We start from the raw sequence: 22,738 nt of genomic DNA, 5'->3' as shown, positions 1-22,738 counted from the left end.
TTTAATATCCTCCTGGTTCTCCGACAATTTGGGTTCATATGCTATTCCCCACCTGGTTTTAATTGTGTTTTTAATTGTTTATTGATGTATAAATAAAGGATAGACTTTTTGCAACATTTTTTGTGTACGGATTTGGTGCGGTTCTTTGAGGTCATAGCTGTTTTCTTGGATTAATAAAAAAAGAAAGAACATGGAATAGTGTGTGTTCCTGAAAGAAAACCAAAGCATGGTGTCTGTGTGCAGTTTACCATCCATCAGAGATCTGATGTAGCTCTCTAGATAAGATCATAAAGCAGTCACAAACCAGCTATCCAATCTCTTAAATCAAAATGGCAACAATCTCATTAGTTTATTGCCACTTAAAGGAATACTATCGAACTTAACAAATTTCTGTCAATAACATAAATCAAAATTGCATTAACAGTCTGTGCAAACACAGCATATCTTTTTGCTGTGCACTGTTTATTTTTCTTTTAATCTACCTTCTAGACGGATCCCCTGACAAGCTGACGGCGACGGCTAATGGGGCAGCTCATTATGTCAGAGGGAATTCCTTGTTACAGTGCAGTAGTGTGTTATACTATTCTCATGTTTCCCCGTATAAGCCAACACTATTCAGCATGTCATCTGCCACAGTAACCTGCTATGAGGAGCGAGAGACGACCGCTCTCGCTCCTATTCTGCCCAGCCAATCTCCCAGGAGACTTCCGTGTCAGGCTGCCACCGCATCATTAGTTGTTTGCCATCGCTAAGCATCGGAAGCAGGAGCCGAAGGGAAGAAGCAATGACGTGCCCTCCTCCTATGGTTTCCGATGCTTAGCGATGGCAAACAACTAATGATGTGGCGGCAGCCTGACACGGAAGTCTCCTGGGAGATTGGCTGGGCAGAATAGGAGCGAGAGCGGTCGTCTCTCGCTCCTCATAGCAGGTTACTGTGGCAGATGACATGCTGAATAGTGTTGGCTTATACGGGGAAACATGAGAATAGTATAACACACTACTGCACTGTAACAAGGAATCCCCTCTGACATAATGAGCTGCCCCATTAGCCGTCGCCGTCAGCTTGTCAGGGGATCCGTCTAGAAGGTAGATTAAAACAAAAATAAACAGTGCACAGCAAAAAGATATGCTGTGTTTGCACAGACTGTTAATGCAATTTTGATTTATGTTATTGACAGAAATTTGTTAAAGAGACTCCGTAACAAAAATTGCATCCTGTTTTTTATCATCCTACAAGTTCCAAAAGCTATTCTAATGTGTTCTGGCTTACTGCAGCACGTTCTACTATCACCATCTCTGTAATAAATCAACTTATCTCTCTCTTGTCAGACTTGTCAGCCTGTGTCTGGAAGGCTGCCAAGTTCTTCAGTGTTGTGGTTCTGTGATGCATCTCCCCCCTCCAGGCCCCTCTATGCACACTGCCTGTGTATTATTTAGATTAGGACAGCTTCTCTCTTCTCTCTTATCTTTTACAAGCTGGATAAATCCTCCTCTGAGCTGGCTGGGCTTTCACATACTGAGAAATTACATACAGGCAGAGCTGTCTGTACTCTGCAGGAAGAAACAGCCTGACACTTCAGTGGAAGATAGCTGCAGGGGGAAAGAAACACACAAATGATCTCTTGAGATTCAAAAGGAAGGCTGTATACAGCCTGATTGTGTATGGATGTATTTTCTATGTGTGGACATACTGTACATCAACCTACTTCCTGTTTTGGTGGCCATTTTGTTTGTTTATAAACAAACTTTTTAAAACTGTTTTTAACCATTTTTAATGTGGCGAGGAGTGGCGAAATTGTGACAGAGGGTAATAGGAGATGTCCCCTAACTCACTGGTATGTTTACTTTTGTGCGATTTTAACAATACAGATTCTCTTTAAGTTTGATAGTATTCCTTTAAGGTGTTTACACACCTTTCACTGATGTCACCTGTTGGAGATTGAGACCTGATCTTCTTGGGCAACATCGCTGGGCCAGGCTGATCAGCCGCAAAGTCAGCTGTTGCTGTGTGTGTGTGGTGGTGGGGGGGAACCATGGAGTGAAGCATACATGGTGTCACATGGCGAGAGGGGACGCTGTGTGCAGGGGCGTAGCTAGAAATGACTGGGCCCCATAGCAACATTTTTTTATGCCACCCCCCACGACCTTCCAACCCCACGGACCTCGGACCTCCCACCTAAACATTCCTCCAGGACCCTCCACCCTGAACATTCCTACACCCCTCTAAGTACAGTATAAGTAGCCAGGTCTATAGGTGTCCCCAGTTTAGGTAGTAGTCAGGGGCATAACTAGAAATCACTGGGCCCCCTTGTGGCAACAGCAATTTAAACTAAATACTGTACAAACGTTTTATCTCATACATGAACATTATGGAAAATCCAAGTTGAAAATAAACTGTGAAGATAAACAATTTCATCCATCCTACTCCAGAAAAAAATATTCATTTTTTTAGAACCTCCCAGTTTTATTTTCTGTTTTAAAAAGCTAAAAAAGTAGGTTTAATGCTATTGTCTCATATGATGATGATTCAGCTTTTCCCATAGTCTCGCAGTTAGCAATCATGTGACCCCCAACAAGACAAATTCTGCAAATGCAGCAATCATGAGGCCCCCAACATGACAAATTCAGCAATTGTGAGACCCCCAACAAAACAAATTCAGTAATCATGAGGCCCCCAACAAGACAAATTCAGCAATCATGAGGCCCCCAACAAATCATTAGGCCCCCAACAAGACAAATTCAGCAATTGTGAGGCCCCCAACAAGACTAATTCAGCAATCATGAGGCCCCCAACAAATTGTGAGGTGGTTGAGGTTCATAGACGACGTGCTCCTGGTCTGGCAGGGTACCAGTGAACAACTAAGTAGATTTATTGAGATGCTGGGAAACAATGAGAGGAATCTCAAATTCACTTATGAATGGAGTGAGAGGGAATTGTCATTCCTTGATCTCAAAATCCGAAAGGAAAATGGAAGGTTGTTAACCACCACTTTCAGGAAACGGACAGCCGGCAACACTTTGTTGCACTATTCAAGTCACCATTTGGTGGCGCAGAAGAGAGCAGTGCCAAGAGGGCAGTTTCATAGACATCGGAGGAATTGCACTTTGGATGAGGATTTTATGAGGGAAGGCCAACAATTGAGTCAAAGATTGTTAGAGAGAGGATATCCAGAGCAGTTGGTTGAGTCAGAATTTGAGAGGATGTTGGAAAAAGACAGAAAGGAATTGCAGACAGGGCGATCTCCACATAAAAAAGCAGAGGGAAAAGTTGGTAAAACAGATCCTATCAGGTTTGTCACAACATATGGGGCCCACTGGTATGCTTTGCAAAAAGTGCTACAGAAACATTGGGGCATCTTGTTGATGGATAAGCGTATCAAAAATTTGGTGGGTGAAAGACCATTTATGACTGCTAGAAAGGGGAAAAATGTAAAGAATGAATTGGTGAGATCTGAATTCGTGAGTAAAGAAAAACTAACTTGGCTAAATAAATTCCCTCAAAAATTTGGAATGTTTAGCTGTGGGGATTGTAATGTCTGTGGCCTAGTGGAAAGATCAAAAACTTTTACAAATGCTAAAGGTACAAGAGAATTTGATATTAGAGATAACATCAACTGCAATTCAGAAAGAGTTGTTTATTGTATAAAATGCCCCTGTAATCTATTATATGTGGGGAAAACGAAACGTCGTCTGGGCACTAGGATAGGGGAGCATGTTAAGAATATCGAGAAAGCGGAAAAGGATAGCCCCCTGGGAACCCATTTTGCCCGATACCACAATAAAGATCCATCTGGATTACGCTTTAAGGGGATTGTCAAACAAAAACTGTCACACAGAGGAGGTGACATTGAAAATGACTTGTACAAAATTGAGGCAACATGGATATATCGGCTGGGGACCAGAATTCCAGAAGGCCTAAATTCCGATCTAAATATGGTGTATTTCTTGAATTAAGAACAATTTATATAGGGGGACAGAGCATGGACCTAAGAGAAGAAATAAGGAAGGAGCCCTGTTTAATATGAAATCACTGTTGCAAGGGAAGTCTAAGTGCTCCGTTGTTTTCCCTATGTTACCACATTAAAGATGGCTGCCATGTTACAGAATGACCTTTCAACCTGGACAGTAGGAGATCTTAAGGCCGCTCTGCTGTAGGAAAATCCATCCCCATTTCGCTTTGAGAAAGCCCCGTGGGCGGGGCGAAACGCGTCAGCAGGCGGGGCCTGACTGGCACACGTGAGCGCTCACGAGATCCCGGGACGCCGGGCAACGCTGAGAACCTCTGCATGAAAAACGTCAGCAGCCGGTGCAGAAGACGCTGCGAGGTGATGCGGTGACGGCATCGGGCATCCTGTCACTAAGGAGCCCTGAGCGGAGCTCCCTCGGAAGAGCGCAGTACTGCGTGAAGGCTGTGAGTAATTCGTATGTACAAGTGCGAGCTGTGATCAGTGCAGCCCGAAAGGGCGGAAGAACTGTGTGATAGCTGTTGTAATGGGAAGATAAGGCCTTTTGAAAGTTGTGCAATAGTCCGGGCAAGGAAATTGGCTGAACTAATTGAGGAACTGTTTCAGATGACAAGTGAGAGAGTGGCAGAATTGGACAGTACAACTGTTTGTGTCCCCCCAGAAGAAGTGGATGAAGCAATCCCCTTGTCGCCATATCCTATGTTACAAGGACGTTATTTATCTAGCACAGTAATAGATGAACAAGCAAGTTAGTCAGTTATCCCAAACTAAAGTGCACTTTCCAGGTTGCATGCAGAGGCCTCTTGGTGTGCGCCGGGTGGAGGGCCCACAAATGTCCGATGTGAGTGTGCAACCCATCGATTTGCATAGGCTGCGGCTGGGTGATCGATGTGGCCAATACATCACAGGGACAGTGGGAATTGTTGGAACTAGCAGCTCCAGTGCCAGTGGTTGGTTTTAGGATGTTTAAGAAATTGTGAGTCATTGTTCTTTGTAATCATTTTTCAGGCAATTATTAAAGTTTGTAAAAGCACGTGATGATTCTTGGGTTTTTTACAAGAATTCAGAAAATTGTGAGGCCCCCAACAAGACAAATTCAGCCGTCATGAGGCCCCCAACAAATCATGAGGCCCCCAACAAGACAAATTCAGCAATCATGAGGCCCCCAACAAGACAAATTCAGCAGTCATGAGGCCCCCAACAAGAGAAATTCAGCAATCATGAGGCCCCCAACAAGACAAATTCAGCAGTCATGAGGCCCCCAACAAGAGAAATTCAGCAGTCATGAGGCCCCCAACAAGACAAATTCAGCAATCATGAGGCCCCCAACAAGACAAATTCAGCAATCATGAGGCCCCCAACAAGAGAAATTCAGCAATCATGAGGCCCCCAACAAGACAAATTCAGCAGTCATGAGGCCCCCAACAAGAGAAATTCAGCAGTCATGAGGCCCCCAACAAGACAAATTCAGCAGTCATGAGGCACATAAATAGACAGCATTTTACATAAATAGGCAGAATGCCCCCTTAAAGAGACTCCGTAACAAAATTTTCAGCCTTAGTTCTTCTATCCTATAAGTTCCTTTGCCTGTTCTAATGTGCTCTGGCTTACTGCAGCCTTTCCTAATTGCACAGTGGCTATGTTATCTCTGTTATATGATCTAATCTGTTTCCCTCTGTTGGCTCTGTCGGGCTAAGGCTTGAATGTGTGGAATGTGCAGGGCTGCTTGTGATTGGATAGAAGTGATACACACCCTCTGCAGGCCCCCTGCAGGCTCTGTATGACTCACACACTCTGCTTATGTGAGCCTATCACAAGCTGGTTAGTTTGTTTGTAAACACTGCCTAAAACTGTTAATTACAAGCCAGGATTGCAGAGAGTGGCCGAAACAGCACAGAGGGGCCCAGGAGAACATACTGAATAGAATGGTATGCTTTTTGCTGTAAAAATTTTAGAGTACAGATTCTCTTTAATATGGTAGACACCTCTCACCTGGCTTCTGAATTCTCCTGTACTGGCTGCTGTGCCTGGCAATACTGGTTTTGGCCGGATTGGGGATGATGTGTGGGCTGAAAGGCCTGGCAGTGATGCTGTGGCCTGGCTGGTGGTGATGCTGTGGCTGGGTTGGCTGGCGGTAATGCTGTGGCTGATGCTGTGGCTGGGTTGGCGGTGATGCTTTGGCTGGCGGTGATGCTGTGGCCGGGCTGGCTGGCGGTGATGCTGGGCTGTGCTTGGCTGGTTGCAGTAAATGCTGGCCTGACTGGTGGTGATGCTGTGGCCTTTTTGACAGTGATGCTGGGCTGGTTGGCTGGTGATGATGCTGGGCTGGCTGGCTTGGATAGTTTAGGTAGTGACATGTGCCCCCTAGTTAAGGTAGCGCCAGGAGTCCTCCAGGTTAGGAAGTGACAGGAGCCCCCCAGGTTAGGTAGTGAGCGACAGGGACCCCCAGGTTAGGTAGTGAGTGACATGGACCCCCAGGTTAGGCAGTGACAGGGACCCCCAGGTTAGGTAGTGAGTGACAGGGACCCCCCAGGTTAAGTAGTGAGTGACAGGGACCCCCAGTTAGGTAGTGACAGGTACTCCCAGGTTAGGTAGTGAGTGACAGGGACCACCAGGTTAGGTAGTGAGTGACAGGGACCCCCAGGTTAGGTAGGTAGTGACAGGGACCCCCAGGTTAGGTAGTGAGTGACAGGGACCCCCAGGTTAGGTAGGTAGTGACAGGGACCCCCAGGTTAGGTAGTGAGTGACAGGAGCCCCCCAGGTTAGGGAGTGAGTGACAGGTGCCCCCCAGATTAGGTTGTGAGTGACAGGACCCCCAGTTAGGTAGTGAGTGACAGGCGCCCCCCAGGTTAGGTTGTGAGTGACAGGGACTCCCAGGTTAGGTAGTGAGTGACAGGCGCCTCCCTGGTTAGGTTGTGAGTGACAGGGACCCCCAGGTTAGGTTGTGAGTGACAGGCGCCCCCCAGGGTAGGTTGTGAGTGACAGGGACCCCCAGTTAGGTAGTGAGTGACATGCGCCCCCCAGGTTAGGTTGTGAGTGACAGGCGCCCCCCCCGGTTAAGTAGTGAGTGACAGGCGCCCCTAGGTTAGGTTGTGAGTGACAGGGACTCCCAGGTTAGGTAGTGAGTGACAGGCGGCACCCTCCAGGTTAGGTTAGGACGCCCCTCCCCCGGGCCCGCTCAGGGCTTTTTTGGGGGGCTGGAGGGGTTGCAGCATGAGGGGAGAGCTTGGTGGTACGTCGGTGGGGAGGGGGGATGGGCCCCCCCCTCCCTCACCTCGGGCTCTCCCCTCTGCACTCCCCCCCAGCATGTATAAACAGGAATTCGCGTCAGACACTAGAGGGAGAACCGACCGCGCTGGAGTGCACGGAAGGTATGTTTCTGCCGCTGCCCTGCCGCCTGCATACCCAGCAGTATTCAATGCTGGAGGGGAGTGCAGAGGGCAAAGCCCGAGGTCCCCACCGACGTGCCACGTGCTCTCCCCTCATGCTGCGACCCCTCCAGAACCTAGCGGGGCATCCTGCTGCGGGCCCCCTGTGACGTAGGGCTCGGGCGGGCCCCATGGCAACGCTATGGTTGCTATGGCGATTGCTACGCCCCTGGCTGTGTGCACAATGAAATTGACCATTGCTCTGCCAGGCTGATCCACCAAGTAGCTCCCTTGTGAAGTGAGCGACGGGGGCTACTGTACACACGCCTGAGTATTGGCTGAGATGGTCGTTATTAGCCACCTCAGCCGACTTAAAGAGAAACCGTGACCAAGAATCGAACTTCATGCCAATCAGTAGCTGATACCCCCTTTTACATGAGAAATCTATTCCTTTTCACAAACGGATCATCAGGGGGCTCTGTAAGGCTGATATTGTGGTGAAACCCCACCCAAAAGAAACTCTGAGGACCATGGTCCTGGCAGTTTCGTGTCTGTGAACCTTGTTGCATTGCGGAAATGCCAAAAAAAGCAAGCAGCAGCTACATCACCTGCCAGCAGTAAAAATGTCACCATGTGATAAATGTCAGAATGTAAATCAGGGATTTAAAATCTTTTACAATGGGCAAACACTGACTAAATCATTTATACATCATTATTGTAAAAATTAAGCACTTTTTTATAACATTATTTTCACTGGAGTTCCTCTTTAAGTCTTGTGTGTATATGTGGTATTAGAACTATAGATACAATTATTTATCTCGTTAGTTTATTGTCACTTAGAACTATAGATACAACTGTTTAGGTCATTAGTTTACTGTCATTTAAGAATAACTTTAAGGCTAATGTAGATTTAAATACATTTGAGTTTAAAAAGGTATTTATTTTGCATCCTCAGAAATCTTTGTTATTTGAAGTCATCCAAAAATGGACAACCAACTCTAGTATTTGACAAAGGCAATTTGATATCAGGATTTAGTCTCCTCTCGTGTAAAACTGGCCTTTCAGGTATGCACATTATCAAATTTTCACTAGAAAGTGCATGCAATTGATTGTAAACGGATTTATGATTGATCTGTCCTGTTTCTTTCAATATAGTTTGTCCATTGCCAGTCACTTCTGATGCAGACTTTTCTGGGACTATCCTGAGTGTAGAAGATGTCAATGGAGAAAAAAATTGCCAACAGCGATGCACCAATAACATCAGATGTCAGTTTTTTACCTATAGACCAGTTCAGTCAGAGTGCAAAGAAAATAAGTAGGCAATAAAGCTTTGAAATTAAAGTAGCATAGAGTTCTTATTTATTAAAGAATCTGAATGGAACATTGTTTGTGTTGACCAAAGCATCAAATCTATTTTTTTTATTCAAACAGGACAAACACGCTTTGATTTTCCCCAGAAAATTCAATCTGGGTGAATCTGCCAGTAATCTATAGCAAAATGAGTTGCATCGTTCGTAATTCTTGGCAAAAATTGATTTAAATGATTATGGAAAATTTAGGTCAATCAGATGTGGTGGTTGAGTGCTGATAGATCAAGGGTCCATAGAGTTGCACCATATTGAACAGCGGTTCAATATATTTTCAATGGATATTATGGTCTATTGAAAATCTCTATGCAGTGTATAGGGGGATTTGATCTTTCTTAGTTGAGATTCAGATCACAGAGAGATTGATCTGTTTGCCACTTTGGGTGGAAATCTAAATCCCTGATAATTGTCACTTATCCATGGATTGGTAAACGATCCCTCGTCAGACAATTTGGGGAAAGACATTGTACAAACACATTCCTAGCATTGTGGTTAACAATGTGTTCTGTTTCTATGGAGGGGGTGTGGAGGGATGGCGATTGGTGCACAACAGAGACGTTTCTATTGGTTGGAGGGCGTGAAAATAGCATTGGGTTTGGTCATGCTTGGGCATAGGTGGTCGTTAAGAGTATGACAGGATGGATCCTTAATGATGAATAAGCAACATTGATTGGTGTCCACTGTACACACAAGACCATCATCGGCTGAAATGGTAATTCAAGGCCGTTTGGCCAACGGTTATTGCATAGGTGTTTGTACTCTTTGGCCAACAGTTATCGCATGCGTGTTTGGCCACTTTTAATTGTATTCATTATTTTACTAAAAATTTAATGAAGAATGGGATTGAGTTCTCTATGCAACAGAGATGGGTATACATTCAGATGCTTGATAAATGAGACCCATAGCACCATTTATAAATGAAAGAATTCTTCATAATGTGCATTAAACTGCTTTTCCTTCAGATGCAAATGTTATCTAAAGATGTCTTCTAATGGGCTGCCAACTGCAATAGAAAATGGCAAAGGAGGAATTTCAGGATTCTCCTTACGAATGTGCAAAGTCAGAACAGTTGGAGGTAACGTGAATATAGTATGTGGAGAGAGATGGGTTGATGGGTCTTCATAACAGCCCTTTTTAAGGTCTTAAATATGCCAAATGTTACATACCCAGATGTGCAATCTGCTTTTCTGAAGGCCAGATAAGTATGAGGATAAGGACAATAACATGAGTTTGGGTGAGCTTTTCATCCTCTATAAGTAAATGATTAAAAGGATACCCAAGGCGACATGTAACATGATGAGATAGACATGTGTATGTACAGTGTCAATCACACAAATAACTAGGCTGTGTTCCTTTTTTTCTTCCTCTGCCTGAAAGAGTTAAACATCAGGTATGTGCATGGCAGTTCCTGTCTGAGTCAGGACTGGGTGAGACTACAGTGTGACCCTCACTGATAAGAAACTATAACTATAAAACACTCTCCTGGCAGAAAATGGCTTCTGAGAGCAGGAAAGAGATAAAAGGGGTCAATAGTTCATAGATTTTAGCTCTGGCATACTTCAATGAATGTGTCATTGAGCAAAAACAATAAAACAGATAAAACAGACAATAAAAGTAGATTTAAATATAAAATACAACTGTGGAATATATTAAACAGTAATTAAAGGAGAAGGAGGATAGATACAATTGTTTATTTCATTAGTTTATTTTCACCTTGGGTGTCCTTTAATAGCTTAATGTACAATGTACTGCATCCATTATTATTGGTTTATAAAGGCTGTAGAACAGTGGCAAACACTGGAAAATCTAAGTCAGCCTTTCTCAACCTTTCAACCCTGAAGGGAACCCTGCAAATACGTTTGGGGATCTCAAGGAACCCCTGAGAACATTTTTTTATCTCGAGGAACCCCTGCCTTTATTTTGGAGAAAGCATGGTCTTTAAAAGTATGTGTGGCTGTTTATTTCACTATCCCCATTACACTGCCACTCATTATACTGTCTCCTGACCCCCCAATTTAGTGCTTCTTGTTAAAGTACCCCCTATTATAATGTGCTCTATTATACTTCCCCCACGATGGGGGAAAATGCCAAGGAACCTCTGCAGAGTACTCAAGGAACCCTGGTTGAGAAAGCCTGATCTAAGTGATAACTCAAACTAAAGTTTTTTTTTCTTAAATTTGCTGCTATTTGGTGTAAACTTTTACAGGGAACCCTGGTTGAGAAAGCCTGATCTAAGTGATAACTCAAAGTAAAGGTTTTTTTTCTTAAATTTGCTGCTATTTGGTGTAAACTTTTACAACACTTACAACAATTTACAACATTTACCGATATTCCACTATCATTTGTTATCAATAATAGAATGTTGGTAACACTTATTAATTCTACTATTGCCTGTCTCAACCTATTCTCACACTAACCTTCTCTGCATATATGCCTAAAATGAACCTACCTATGCCTATCACTAGCCTACCCCCTACCTATTCCTAACACAAGCCTACCCCCTACCTACACCTAGCATATCCCCTTTCTACACCTAACTCTAACACCACCACTATCCACCACTATGTTATCCACTTCCACAACAGATCTGTACTGGATGCAATATTTGCTATAATGATCCACTACTGTCATGGCATCTATATCCACTTCAGAGTTGTGTAGTGGCTAAAATAGCCACTTTAACACTCTACTATTATCTTGTCACTATTTTATCCACTACAGAGTTAACTCATGAGGTTTAAATTCAAAATTTCTAACATAGATGCCTATGGCAGCACCTATTTTCCCAGGCCACTTTTCACTCAAATTACCTGCTTTGTAAGTTTAAACCCTTTCTCTAACCCTTCTTCATAACTTACTAACCCGAACAATGTTATCTAACAACCCCCACCTTATCCCCTAACCAGTGGCGTAGCTAGAGATCATGGGGCCCCATAGCAAAACTTTCTTGGGGCCTGTAGATATAGGCACTCTTAAAGTGGATCCGAGATAAACTGTTACTCATTGCATAATTGTGTTCCTTTCATATAGTTTATAGGGCATTCCTCAAGCCAAATACTTCTTTTGTTTTGTTTTAATACTCTACTTCCCTATAAACTAAACAAGCCTCGCCCACAGCTTTTCAGAGAGCCTTGGCACTCAGTCCCAGGTAGCAAGGGCTTATGGGAGCTCAGTCTGGACAGGAGGCGGTTACTAGCCATTGATTTCAGAGGCAGAGGGGAGGAGGCAGGAGGAGAGGGGACTGAACTTACACACAGGCAAGCTAATAGCATCTCCAGCCCTCAGCCTGTGACAATGTGACAAACAAAACATGGCTGCCCTCATTGTATCACAGGAATAAATAATCAAACTGTTGAAGCTGTTTGCAGCTAGATTTGCTGTGTAAACTATCTAAACTTTAGATAAGATAAATAGAGAAGTTAACTTGTTATAGTTACTTTTTATCTCGGATCCGCTTTAAGCAATGCCACTTGCCCCTACCCTGTGGATATGAGTTAATTGGGTAATTTACATTCCCATGCATTCAACACTGCACATAGTTTATGCGCACTGAGATAAAGTCAGAGGGTGAATAAACACAAGAAAGCTAATAGTGACTACATCAAATACCCACTGGGCCCCCTTTGCTGAAGGGCCCCATAGCAGCTGCTATGGCTGCTAGGGCTATTGCTACGCCCCTGCCCCTAACAGAGATCCTACTAATCCAACCCTAAAACTTACTTACCCTAAACAATATTCCCACTTTGTTATCATATTCATATTCAGTTTTTAGTACCCAGTCTTTCTCCTTGCAGCCCTGAGTTTCCTGATGCCTGCTAAAAATGTGTGCACCTAATCCATACACTCGGAATGTTAAGCTCTTGGGTGCTAGGCACGGAATATTCTACCTGATACATACTGGGGTTACTGAAGTTATAGTTAATAACATTGTATGGCTGCAGTCATGTACACAAACCCACAGCTAGTGCCTATTAAATATATTCAAACTATCCTGAATAATTGAAAGATAATTGAAAGATATTGCTGCTAATTTATGCATATTACTGTAATAGATGGGAAGATAGATGAAGGATGGGTATATGATGTTGTAGATGAACACAATCTATTGTTGGACATTGTAAGGTGGTCAGATATATGAGGATGCATAAGGCATGGTGGGGGTGGGCACGTTGTTGAGGTAGAAAAAGGTTAGGAGATGTGACATGGGAAGTAGGATCGGTTTCTGATGACCCTTTGGGCTCTTGTAGAATTGTTGTATTGACACACTGCTTGTGTGATGTACATTGGCATTATGCTTAACTACTACTGAAAGGCCACAGCAGGACAATGATGGTACAGTAGCTGGAGCTAGGTAGAGAATTGTGGCTACAGTGGAAGTGACACAGGAAAGTAAAAGGTTAGGTAAGGGTTTGATAGGATGGTGAGGGTCAAGAATTTAGCACAGAGATAAATTGGTAGATTAGGATCAGCTATCATAGGGGTGGAAAGATAGATAGAGAGATTATGTGGGTGGGTAGCTAATGCTAAAGACAGGCGATGTTGTGAGGTAGGAGGATATATGAGAGATTGTTTATTAGGCAGAGAGGTCTCGCTGAAGATGTACGGATCAGGGTTAAAAGATTAGGTCAGGGTTAAAAGAGGTGGATTGTTTGAGGTCAGGATAAGTGAGGTAAGGAAAAGTAAGATACGGGGAAGGTAAGAGTCAAGGGCAACCCCTTGAGGCTTGTGAAGCTGAAGAGAGGTGATGTGAAAGTTAGTTGAGGGTCAAAAGAAATGCTGTGCACTCTGGACCTCAGCTCATATCTGAGTTCTGACCATTTTTGTTCTGACAGTAGGCAACAAGAACTAAGCAAGAGGTTAGATCCAGCAAAGCACAATGCATTCATTGTTGATCATGTTATGTTTTGAGATGAGGAGACAGTTTGAAAAACAGGTTTATTATCATTAGTGTACATATATTATTATTCACTGAGCTTTTTGAAAACTGGTTGAATGACTGGATGACTGACTTATGTTGAACCTTCATTTTTCAAACTTACAAGAACAAAGTGAACATTTCCTTCATTTCTTTTTTAGGATGTGGACAACCTGTTGTACAGAGTAGAATTGTAGGTGGTACAAACAGCTCTCAAGGGGAATGGCCTTGGCAAGTGAGCATGCATTTCAGAACATCCTCTGTAAGCAGTAGACATGTGTGTGGAGGATCCATTATTAGCAACCAATGGATAGTAACAGCTGCCCACTGTGTGTTCCAGTGAGTAACAATTATCAAAGCACACTATTGATTACAGAAAACAACATATTATATGGTGTAACAAGTCAAGGAGTTAGTGATCCCAAAGATGAATCTAAAGGATTGAACTTCAGTCCAATCAGCAGCTGATAACCCCCTTCTACTTAAATTCTGGCAGAAGCACACATGATTAGCATATTTAGTGCCTTCAACCCTCCCCCCCCCCCCCCATTGTAAATACCGATGTTATAGGAAGACTCGCACAGGGTTAGTGCATTCAGCACAATATCTCTCTTCTACCAATTTATTTTTATGTACAATATGGCGTTGCATTTACTAGCTTATTACAGATAGGCAGACACATACAGCATTGTTATATTTAGCAGCATTCTTTCTTCTGCCCCCCCCCCCCCCCCCACAAAACAAACAAACAAACAAAAAAAACCCAAAACACATATGTAGTATAATTTTGACAGCAACGTAGCATTGCAAAGCATCGCAATATATTTAATATGTACACTAATTTTGTGCAGCATAGTATCTTCTTTTTTAGGTTTTACTACATTGGCTTCATTGCTAGTGCCAGTCAGAAGAAGGCCAGACTGAATGGATTAACCCTGTGTGTGTCTTCCTGTAACACTAGTATTCACAATACAATGCTGTTGTACTGCCCAAAAAAAGTATTGTAAGTTTGTTTTAAAAAATGCAAAGGGAACTGGGAGTGCTAGCTGGGGGAGATGTGAGAAGGTACACAATTTTATGCTTATTGTAGGAGACAATAGTCTCTTAAAACGTAACTTTTACTATTGACCTAAAACAGGTGCTGTAGGCAAACGGTCTCCAGGAGCAGGCAAAGGTCAGATAGATAGACAGGATAACGTAGATTCAAGTCAGGACACAAAATCAGGATTCTAATTTTAAGGACAAGATACACTGTCATCTTACCAGGCTTAGGACAAGACATGTTTGCAGGATAACATGAAGAACTGGCTATGGTACAAATAAGTACTGGAACTCACAGAGTTTGACTCATGAACAAGCAGTACATTCTTCAAAGCCAGGAAGCTAACTACATCCTTGATTAGCCTTTGGACCACAGGTATGTGTAGGACAAGTAGAAGAGTGGAACATTCAGCAAACCAGAGACAAGCAAGAGTAAGCATGATGGCATTGGCCTCAATTCACTAAGCAGTTTAGTCCAGTCTACAGATGGTTTTCAGTTTACTGATGGTTTGGTGTAATGTTTTAGACCTGTTTTTAGACCTGGTCTAAAATTCAGCAATTACACAATTCACAAAGGCAAACAAGGAGTAACCACGCCCACTTTTTCTGACAGAGATTAGACCAGCTGATATCTTGTTGGTAAAGTAATTCTGTGAGGTATTTTAGATATGAGGATGGAACCTTTTGAAATAATTATGCAGGGGTTTAATTGTATGCAGATGAGAGCTCATCAAAGGAGAAGGATGTCAGTCATAGCTACTTGTTTGTGAATTGCACCTTTCATCATTTCCCCTGCTTTACCCACCTAATTACCAACTGGTTTAGCCCAAGTCTAAAAACAGGTCTAAAACATTTGGTAATGGTGAATTCCCCTTTGATGCAACTACCAAACCATCAGTAGACTAAAAACCATCAGTAGACTAGTCTAAACTGCTTAGTGAATGGAGGCCATTTGTGGAAGTTAAACCGCATGGAAAGGAGTGCGGTACTGGCTGAAATCCTGGTATTAGATGGAGTCCAATGCTGGTATAGTCAGGTTTAGTTAATTCCCACCATAGATTTCATCTCAGAGATTCTGTAAACACCCTGTTTAGTTAATTTCAATGTCTTATATTTAAATTACAGTATATTTGTGTTTACAGACTAACAAAAGTTTGCAATTTCCATCAAAAAAACAAAACAAAAAATGTTTGATAAGTATAAAAAAGAGTTTTGGAATAAATAGCAGGGATATACTTTTATCCTTTAGACTTTTGTAGGCTGTCAGCAATGTCAGGTGGCAAACTTCTATTTTCCTTACCTTTGATTTCTGCTTGGAGGTATGGATCTAAAATGTGAAGTCTATGTTCAGCCTAGTTCTTTATTTCCTGGTGACATTTTGACCCGCAAAGAACATCCTTTAAAGAAATTCAGTGGGATAATTTAATCTCATGGGGCTTCATCTGATCCAGTACCTTTTGCTCTATAAACTTCAAATGATTTTATTTAAGCCAAACTCCTTTGGGTTCTGGAAGGATAAGTCTATAGAACTTCAGATGAAATGAAGTGCTAGAGAGGCATCCGTTATTTTAGTACCTATTCTAGTACAGTCAGTATTATATTTTTGTCCTAATTCGTGGTGCTTCACAGGTTTGGAATGTGAAATAGTGTATCAGCTTCGTGTCATTAAAGGTAAACGCCAATATAATGATGAAAGCGACCCATCAAGTTTATGCAGTATTTTTGTGTACAGTTAAAGTACGGCTGCTGCCAAGTGTTGTATATTCAAAATGCTCTCTAAAGATGGTCTCTCTTAGGCTCCATCTAGTCATATATTTAACCACAACAGTCATTGCCAGCCTGAAATTTTGCTTTCTGCTGTCACTCTCATTGTCCCTGTGGCCATGACTCTTTTTGCTCTTCTCTAGGGGGCAAAATGTTGTTTTTTTTGTTTTTTTGTTGTTGTTACTACTGTATACCTACTTTGGAAAGAGTTTGGAGCTTCCTTTGAGTTCCTGTGGCTTCGGATAGGAGAGTTTACTGTACAAATATTCCAAGAAGTGACAGAAATGGCAGAACCTAAAACAATTAGGTGATGTATGGAAAAACATGCATTGCAAAAAAAAAAAAAAAAGTTTTTTAAAGTATATGACAAGAACAAAAAAGTCTCACATATATAAGTTCTTGTCAAGATAAAGTTGCTGTAGCTAAAATTATACAATTAGATGTGTAACGTTTTTGAAATGCTTGTTTTGTAAGCCTCTTATCTGATATCTATGGATTGAAAAATAGTCTGATTTCTGAATTTCCCACATCTCTTATACTTTACAGTCATTTGAGTTAAATTTATGTAAATATTTAAAACAACCTTTTGTGATTATTTTAAGGGCAAATCTAGTATAAGTACTGGAATCCTTAGGTGTTGTTGACACTACTTCCTGCTCTCCCTCTCTCCATAGGACACAATGGGCTGCTCAGTAGATAGCTGAGCAGCACAACTATACAATAATCAGGATACTGATCACCTGGAGCAATTATTAACCAGCTGAGCGGTCTGGACGAGCTCAGCTCGTCCAACACCGCCAGCGGCTGCCGCTCAGGCCCTGCTGGGCCGATTTTAATGAAATAAAAAGCAGCACACGCAGCCGGCACTTTGCCAGCCGCGTGTGCTGCCTGATCGCCGCCGCTCTGCGGCGATTCGCCGCGAGCAGCGGCAAAAGAGGGCCCCCCTAGCCGCCTGAGCCCAGCGTAGCCGGAACAAAAAGTTCCGGCCAGCGCTAAGGGCTGGATCGGAGGCGGCTGACGTCAGGACGTCGGCTGACGTCGATGACGTCACTCCGCTCGTCGCTATGGCGACGATATAAGCAAAACAAGGAAGGCCGCTCATTGTGGCCTTCCTTGTTTATTCTGGGCGCCGGAGGCGATCGGAAGATCGCCTCCGGAGCGCCCTCTAGTGGGCTTTCATGCAGCCAACTTTCAGTTGGCTGCATGAAATAGTTTTTTTTTTATTTAAAAAAAACCCTCCCGCAGCCACCCTGGCGATTTAATCAGAACGCCAGGGTGGTTAAGTTTGTTTCAGGCAACCTTTATTTAAGCTCTGTACAAAGTTTAAGGCCACAAAGTTTTAATCAATAATTTTTTTTTCTTAACCAAAGTTTTATTGTGCAAATAGTAGTACAAACATATAAAACAAGGCAAAATGAATACTTTTTACAATCATGTAACATATGACAGCTGTTGTTTTTGACTTATACGTTGCTACTTAGTATGGAACCGAAGGATCTATACATTCTCAATAGAGTATACATACCGTCACAGGGTCTAATATTGTGCACATCACATTTTACAAAGTTCAAAATAGTGATATAATGAAAACTATTAGAGAAGGAGTAGAAAACATTGCATCAGGAATCTATAACATTACAGAAGAATTAATAAAATTTTTATTCTATGTTCTATATTCTATAAGCGGGGTTGAGTGGAGGGTGAGTATGAAATGTCTTAGCAGGGGTGGGAGGAGCACCCGAGATGTAAGTTATGGGGAGCACAGGAAAAATGTTTCCCAGATACAGCCGCATCCCGGGAAGAGACACTATGTATGGTTCATAATTTGAGAATACTCTTCTTTGGTCTGAAAATCTATCCATAAAGCCCAGGTAAAGTAATGTTTATCAAATGTGTTTTTCTGTAGATGAGATATTTCCTCAAATTCCATGATGGAGTTTATGGCTAGGAACCATTCTCTTAGGGAAGGGGCTTGGATGGATCTCCAATGTCGTGGGATGATGCCCTTGGCCGCATTAAGGAGAAATGGAAGAATATTTTTCTTATAGTTCCTAGGACTCATCTTAGTCCTATAGAACAGAACCACCCAGGGGTCTCTATCAAGGGAGACATCGGTAATTTTCAATATAAGCTCCAGTACCTTATCCCAGTAGGCCCTAATAATTGGGCAGGTCCACCATATATGTAGCATTGTTCCCACCTCTTCACATTCCCTCCAACAACAGCTTGAAATCTCTATGTTAAAACTAGAAAGGCGTGCTGGGGTATAATACCATCTAGAGATTAGTTTGTAATTAGCTTCTTGTATTTTAGAGCTTATAGAAGAGATATGAACCAAGTCCAGGACCGTGTCCCTTTCAGCTGTCGTGGGAGTAGAACCTATCTCCGCCTCCCATTTATCCAAATAAGGGGGGTTTCCTGGCATATCTGGTCTAATATGATATTTTAGAAAAGCGAGATACCATGTGAAGGCCTAGTTTCCTGTAGGAAGATTTTAGAGAGCGGAGGTGGAGGGCTGAGCGATTCTCTAGAGATATTTAATGAGGAAATAAAATGTTGGAGTTGTCTCCAATGCCATCTATTTTTTAATCAATAATTAAGTAAGACGTTCAGGTACAAAGTTTGTGGTGCATTCTGGGGTGGGTCATGTTAGAGGATCTTGTGTTTATTTGTATTTATTTTAAACAGTGCATCTCAGCTTTGGTACTCTACTACTGCTAAAAGGTAATGTTTTCAGATTTTTCCTGAGATGAGACAGCAATGGACAGCTATGGTGCACAACCAATACGGATTAAATCACTGGTAAAGTTTAAGGAATCCCAAGGAGAGAGAACTGTATCAACAGACTTGACAAGAGGATCAGAGTTGAGAAGAGTTACAGTAGTAATCTTTTGCCTTCATGCTGAGAAAGCCCTAGCTATTAGATCAGACTACCTCCCAATCTTCCTATGGAAAGCTGCCTTGTGACCTCTGATATTTCCAAGCACCAAAATTTCCGAAGCTACTTAATATTGTCTGCAATGTTACAGTGCCCAAAACTATTTTCAGAGATATGCTACATATCTATCATTGACCCTCCTTTTACTTATTTTCATCAACTTAGGCAGTATCAGCTACACTCAAATCATCTGTGGGAAAAGACCAGTAAAACTTGTGTAGGTAGGATCCTGACAATCCTCCACGGTCTGTCCAATGTTATGTTCCATAATGTTATTTTCATTATTTTTGTAATATTCATTCCATCATTATTGTATTATTTTTTCCCTTAGTATTATTTCATATTAGGCCAGATCAAAAACTTAGGAACATGTACTGCAAAAAGCATCTGGAGGATACCTAAATATCACAACTCCACTATAGGATTATACACAAGGATACTACTATACTCAAGATTGTCTAGCAAATGGGATTTGGTATTGTTAAAATGGGTACCCCCCCCCATCATTCGAACCAGTCATTAATACTTGCCATATACTGCTCTAATGCTGGGAATACACGATTCGTTTCTACCGCAGATAGTAGGTACGATAGATGATTTCCAACATGTCCAATCTCCCATTCAATCGTTTTGGCACTCGATTTATGATAGAAGTGAATGGAAAAAGATAAGAAAAACGAGCGGAAGAAAAGAGGCTCGAGTGCAGAATCGAGCAGCAAAAACGATCGAGTGGAGAATCGAGTGGCAGCTGTATTCCCAGCATTAGGCTTTACCTTATACCTCCTCCGAATACAAACTGACCAATTTTCTTTTGGATGCAGTCCCGATGCCAGAGTAGTGCAAATCCCAGGCACCAGTGAGTATGCTCCCCTTTCTTCCAGAGTTGAGGTACCTTTACGTATAAGCATATAGTATGTCTGATGGTCTGGATTGAACTGTTATTTGACTTTTCTTTACATTTGATTGTTCACTGATTATTTAATTAGATTATTTAACTAGCAGGGTGGCCATGACATTGAGCCTTGACCTACAAGGCTGAATTTCATGGCCACCCTGCTAATATAACTGCATATGTCATGTAACAACTGCAATTTCTGTGTATTTTTTGCCTTGTAGTATCCCGGCTGTGAGGGCTCTCATCTTGTTATTTGAGATTATATATTTACATGTTGGTAAATCTAATTACTTGTTTTATTGATGGAAACCTAATAAAAACTTATTGAAAATAGTTAGTAATAACATGACAAGAAGTTTCTACAAAATAAAGGTTTGCACATTTGATTTTTCTTCCAGACGGGACATTCCCAGAGTTTGGATAGTTTATGGTGGAATTACAAAGCAGTCAGATATCACTCCAAATACACCGAAGCTTGAAATTGAAGAAATTATAATTCACTCAAACTATTCACAAGTTGAAAAAGGCTATGATATAGCATTGCTGAAACTGAAGTCCCCTATGACATACAATGGTAAGACATCTTCTATTACTAATCAGAAGGGGAGGTATTAAGCATGCAAGACATGTGCAGTCACACAAAGTGCCATGCTCTGCTTTTAAGTAGACGAGAAGGGAGACAAACCTAGCAGGTTTAAATTTAGATTTATTTTAGGGATCATTTAAAAGGTTAAGTTTACATAAAAGCTCACAATTATTGTTCTGTAGGGATGAGCAACCAAAAGTTTAAAGTTTGGTCTTGCAATGAATCAGCTCCAATCTCACTTAGGCTGGCCACCCCCCCCCCACATTATATATATATATATATATATATATATATATATATATATATATATATATATATATATATATATATATATATATATATATTTATTTCAAGCATTACAATCATTTTTTGTAAATGATTGTAACTTGTAAATCATATAACCAATGTATCATACATGTGTTGGATTTTTCCCCAACTATGGAAACATGATCAAAACCATGAAAAATTTGATTGAGTCTATACATTATAAAACTTGACAATCTATCCTACACCATTCAATTTTCTGAGACATTAAAGTGATCTGAAACTCTGACATATCATTCAATTAAAATGTGTTTCCCTACTTTTTATTACTCATACAGTTATCATATTTGCTGGATATGTAATATTGTCTGTTTACAAATTACAAGTTTCCAAAATGTAGTTTATTGTGCCCTAAAAGCTGTCATTGCATTTTATTCAAACTGCTTTTTATTATATATTAACATCTTTGAATGAGCTATTCTGAACTGTGTGTATGTCTGAAGCACAGAGAGTTCCTTTTAACTTGTTACACTGTGTTTACACACATTGTAACAACATTGGAATGTAAACAAAGATATTGTTATCATTAGTTTGGATGCAGATTTGAAGCTGAATAGCAGGACAAAGTGCTTTGTTTAACCATTTCAGTGATGTTCTGCCAAAAAAAATTCTGAGATAGTAGCTTTCAAGCTGTGAGGAATCTGTTAGAGCAAAGTAGAAATGCTTGCCTTCAGACCACTTTAATAATGATTTGTCGCCACTACCCATCAACTTATATAGAAAAAATGTGTGGCCATCTTTAGTGAGATTCTGGTGAGTAAGGCAAAATTGTCAAGTTCATCACATTAGGCAAAAATTTGTATTTTCCATGTAAATTATTGTAAATTATAGAGAACGTGTGAGAGATTTGTGATCTGCCAATTTATTCAGGTAAGCACGATCCTTTGATTTTATCTAAAGATATGATTTATTGATCGTTTCACTACGATGTTCAATTTAACTTGAATTTATGATTGTTTTGTCTAATCCAATGTGCCACTTTCTCAAAACTGGATTGTGAGGATTCTTTCGGACCAATCGGAAGTTCGGAGAAATTTGCCAGCAATGATTTTGCCCATGCCTAGAATCACGAAATTAGCAGGGAAAGATGTAAAGGAATCATCAGCCAAGTTTAGCTAAAATCTGATTTACTTACCTGGTGCTTTCTCTATCCATTTGCTGCTGTCTGTCCCACGGTGAGCGCTCCGTACGCAGCCGCCGGTCCGGGTTGCCCACACAGTGCAGAGGCCGAATTCAAGGTCATCCTTACTGCGCCTGTGTGAAATGCCGGAGAAATGTCAGTCAAGCCGATGTTGTCTGCCATGTACTGCGCAGGCGCAGAACTACTGCGCCTGCACAGTATGCCACGGACAGCGTGGGTTTGACAGCGGTGCTTCACGCAAGTGCAGTAAGGACGACCTCGAGGACCCTGAACCAGCGGCTGCGTACGGAGCGCTCACCATGGGACAGAAAGCTGCGAGGGGCTGGAGAAAGCCCCAGGTAAGTAAATCAGATTTTAGCTAAACCTTGCTGATGATTCCTTTAAAGGACTACTGTAGGGGTTTAGAAGGAAAATGAGCTGAACTTACCTAGGGC

The 22,738-nt window shown here is 41.8% G+C and overlaps 1 protein-coding gene across 1 annotated transcript in view; it reads left to right on the top strand.

The window, feature by feature from the left end:
• LOC137567334 (plasma kallikrein-like) overlaps positions 1–22,738 on the top strand; it is a 91,745-nt gene that overhangs the window by 55,300 nt on the left and 13,707 nt on the right. The window contains exons 8-12 of the mRNA XM_068278664.1: positions 8,289–8,398; positions 8,489–8,648; positions 9,663–9,775; positions 13,777–13,954; positions 20,652–20,827. Of these exons, the coding sequence (XP_068134765.1) occupies positions 8,289–8,398; positions 8,489–8,648; positions 9,663–9,775; positions 13,777–13,954; positions 20,652–20,827 (737 nt within the window). The remainder of the gene's footprint in view (positions 1–8,288; positions 8,399–8,488; positions 8,649–9,662; positions 9,776–13,776; positions 13,955–20,651; positions 20,828–22,738) is intronic.

The sequence above is a fragment of the Hyperolius riggenbachi genome, chromosome 1 (assembly GCF_040937935.1).
Source record: "Hyperolius riggenbachi isolate aHypRig1 chromosome 1, aHypRig1.pri, whole genome shotgun sequence".
Classification (NCBI taxonomy): domain Eukaryota; kingdom Metazoa; phylum Chordata; class Amphibia; order Anura; family Hyperoliidae; genus Hyperolius; species Hyperolius riggenbachi.
The sequence above is the reverse complement of the archived record's forward strand: the minus strand, read 5'-3'. Positions and strand labels throughout refer to the sequence as shown.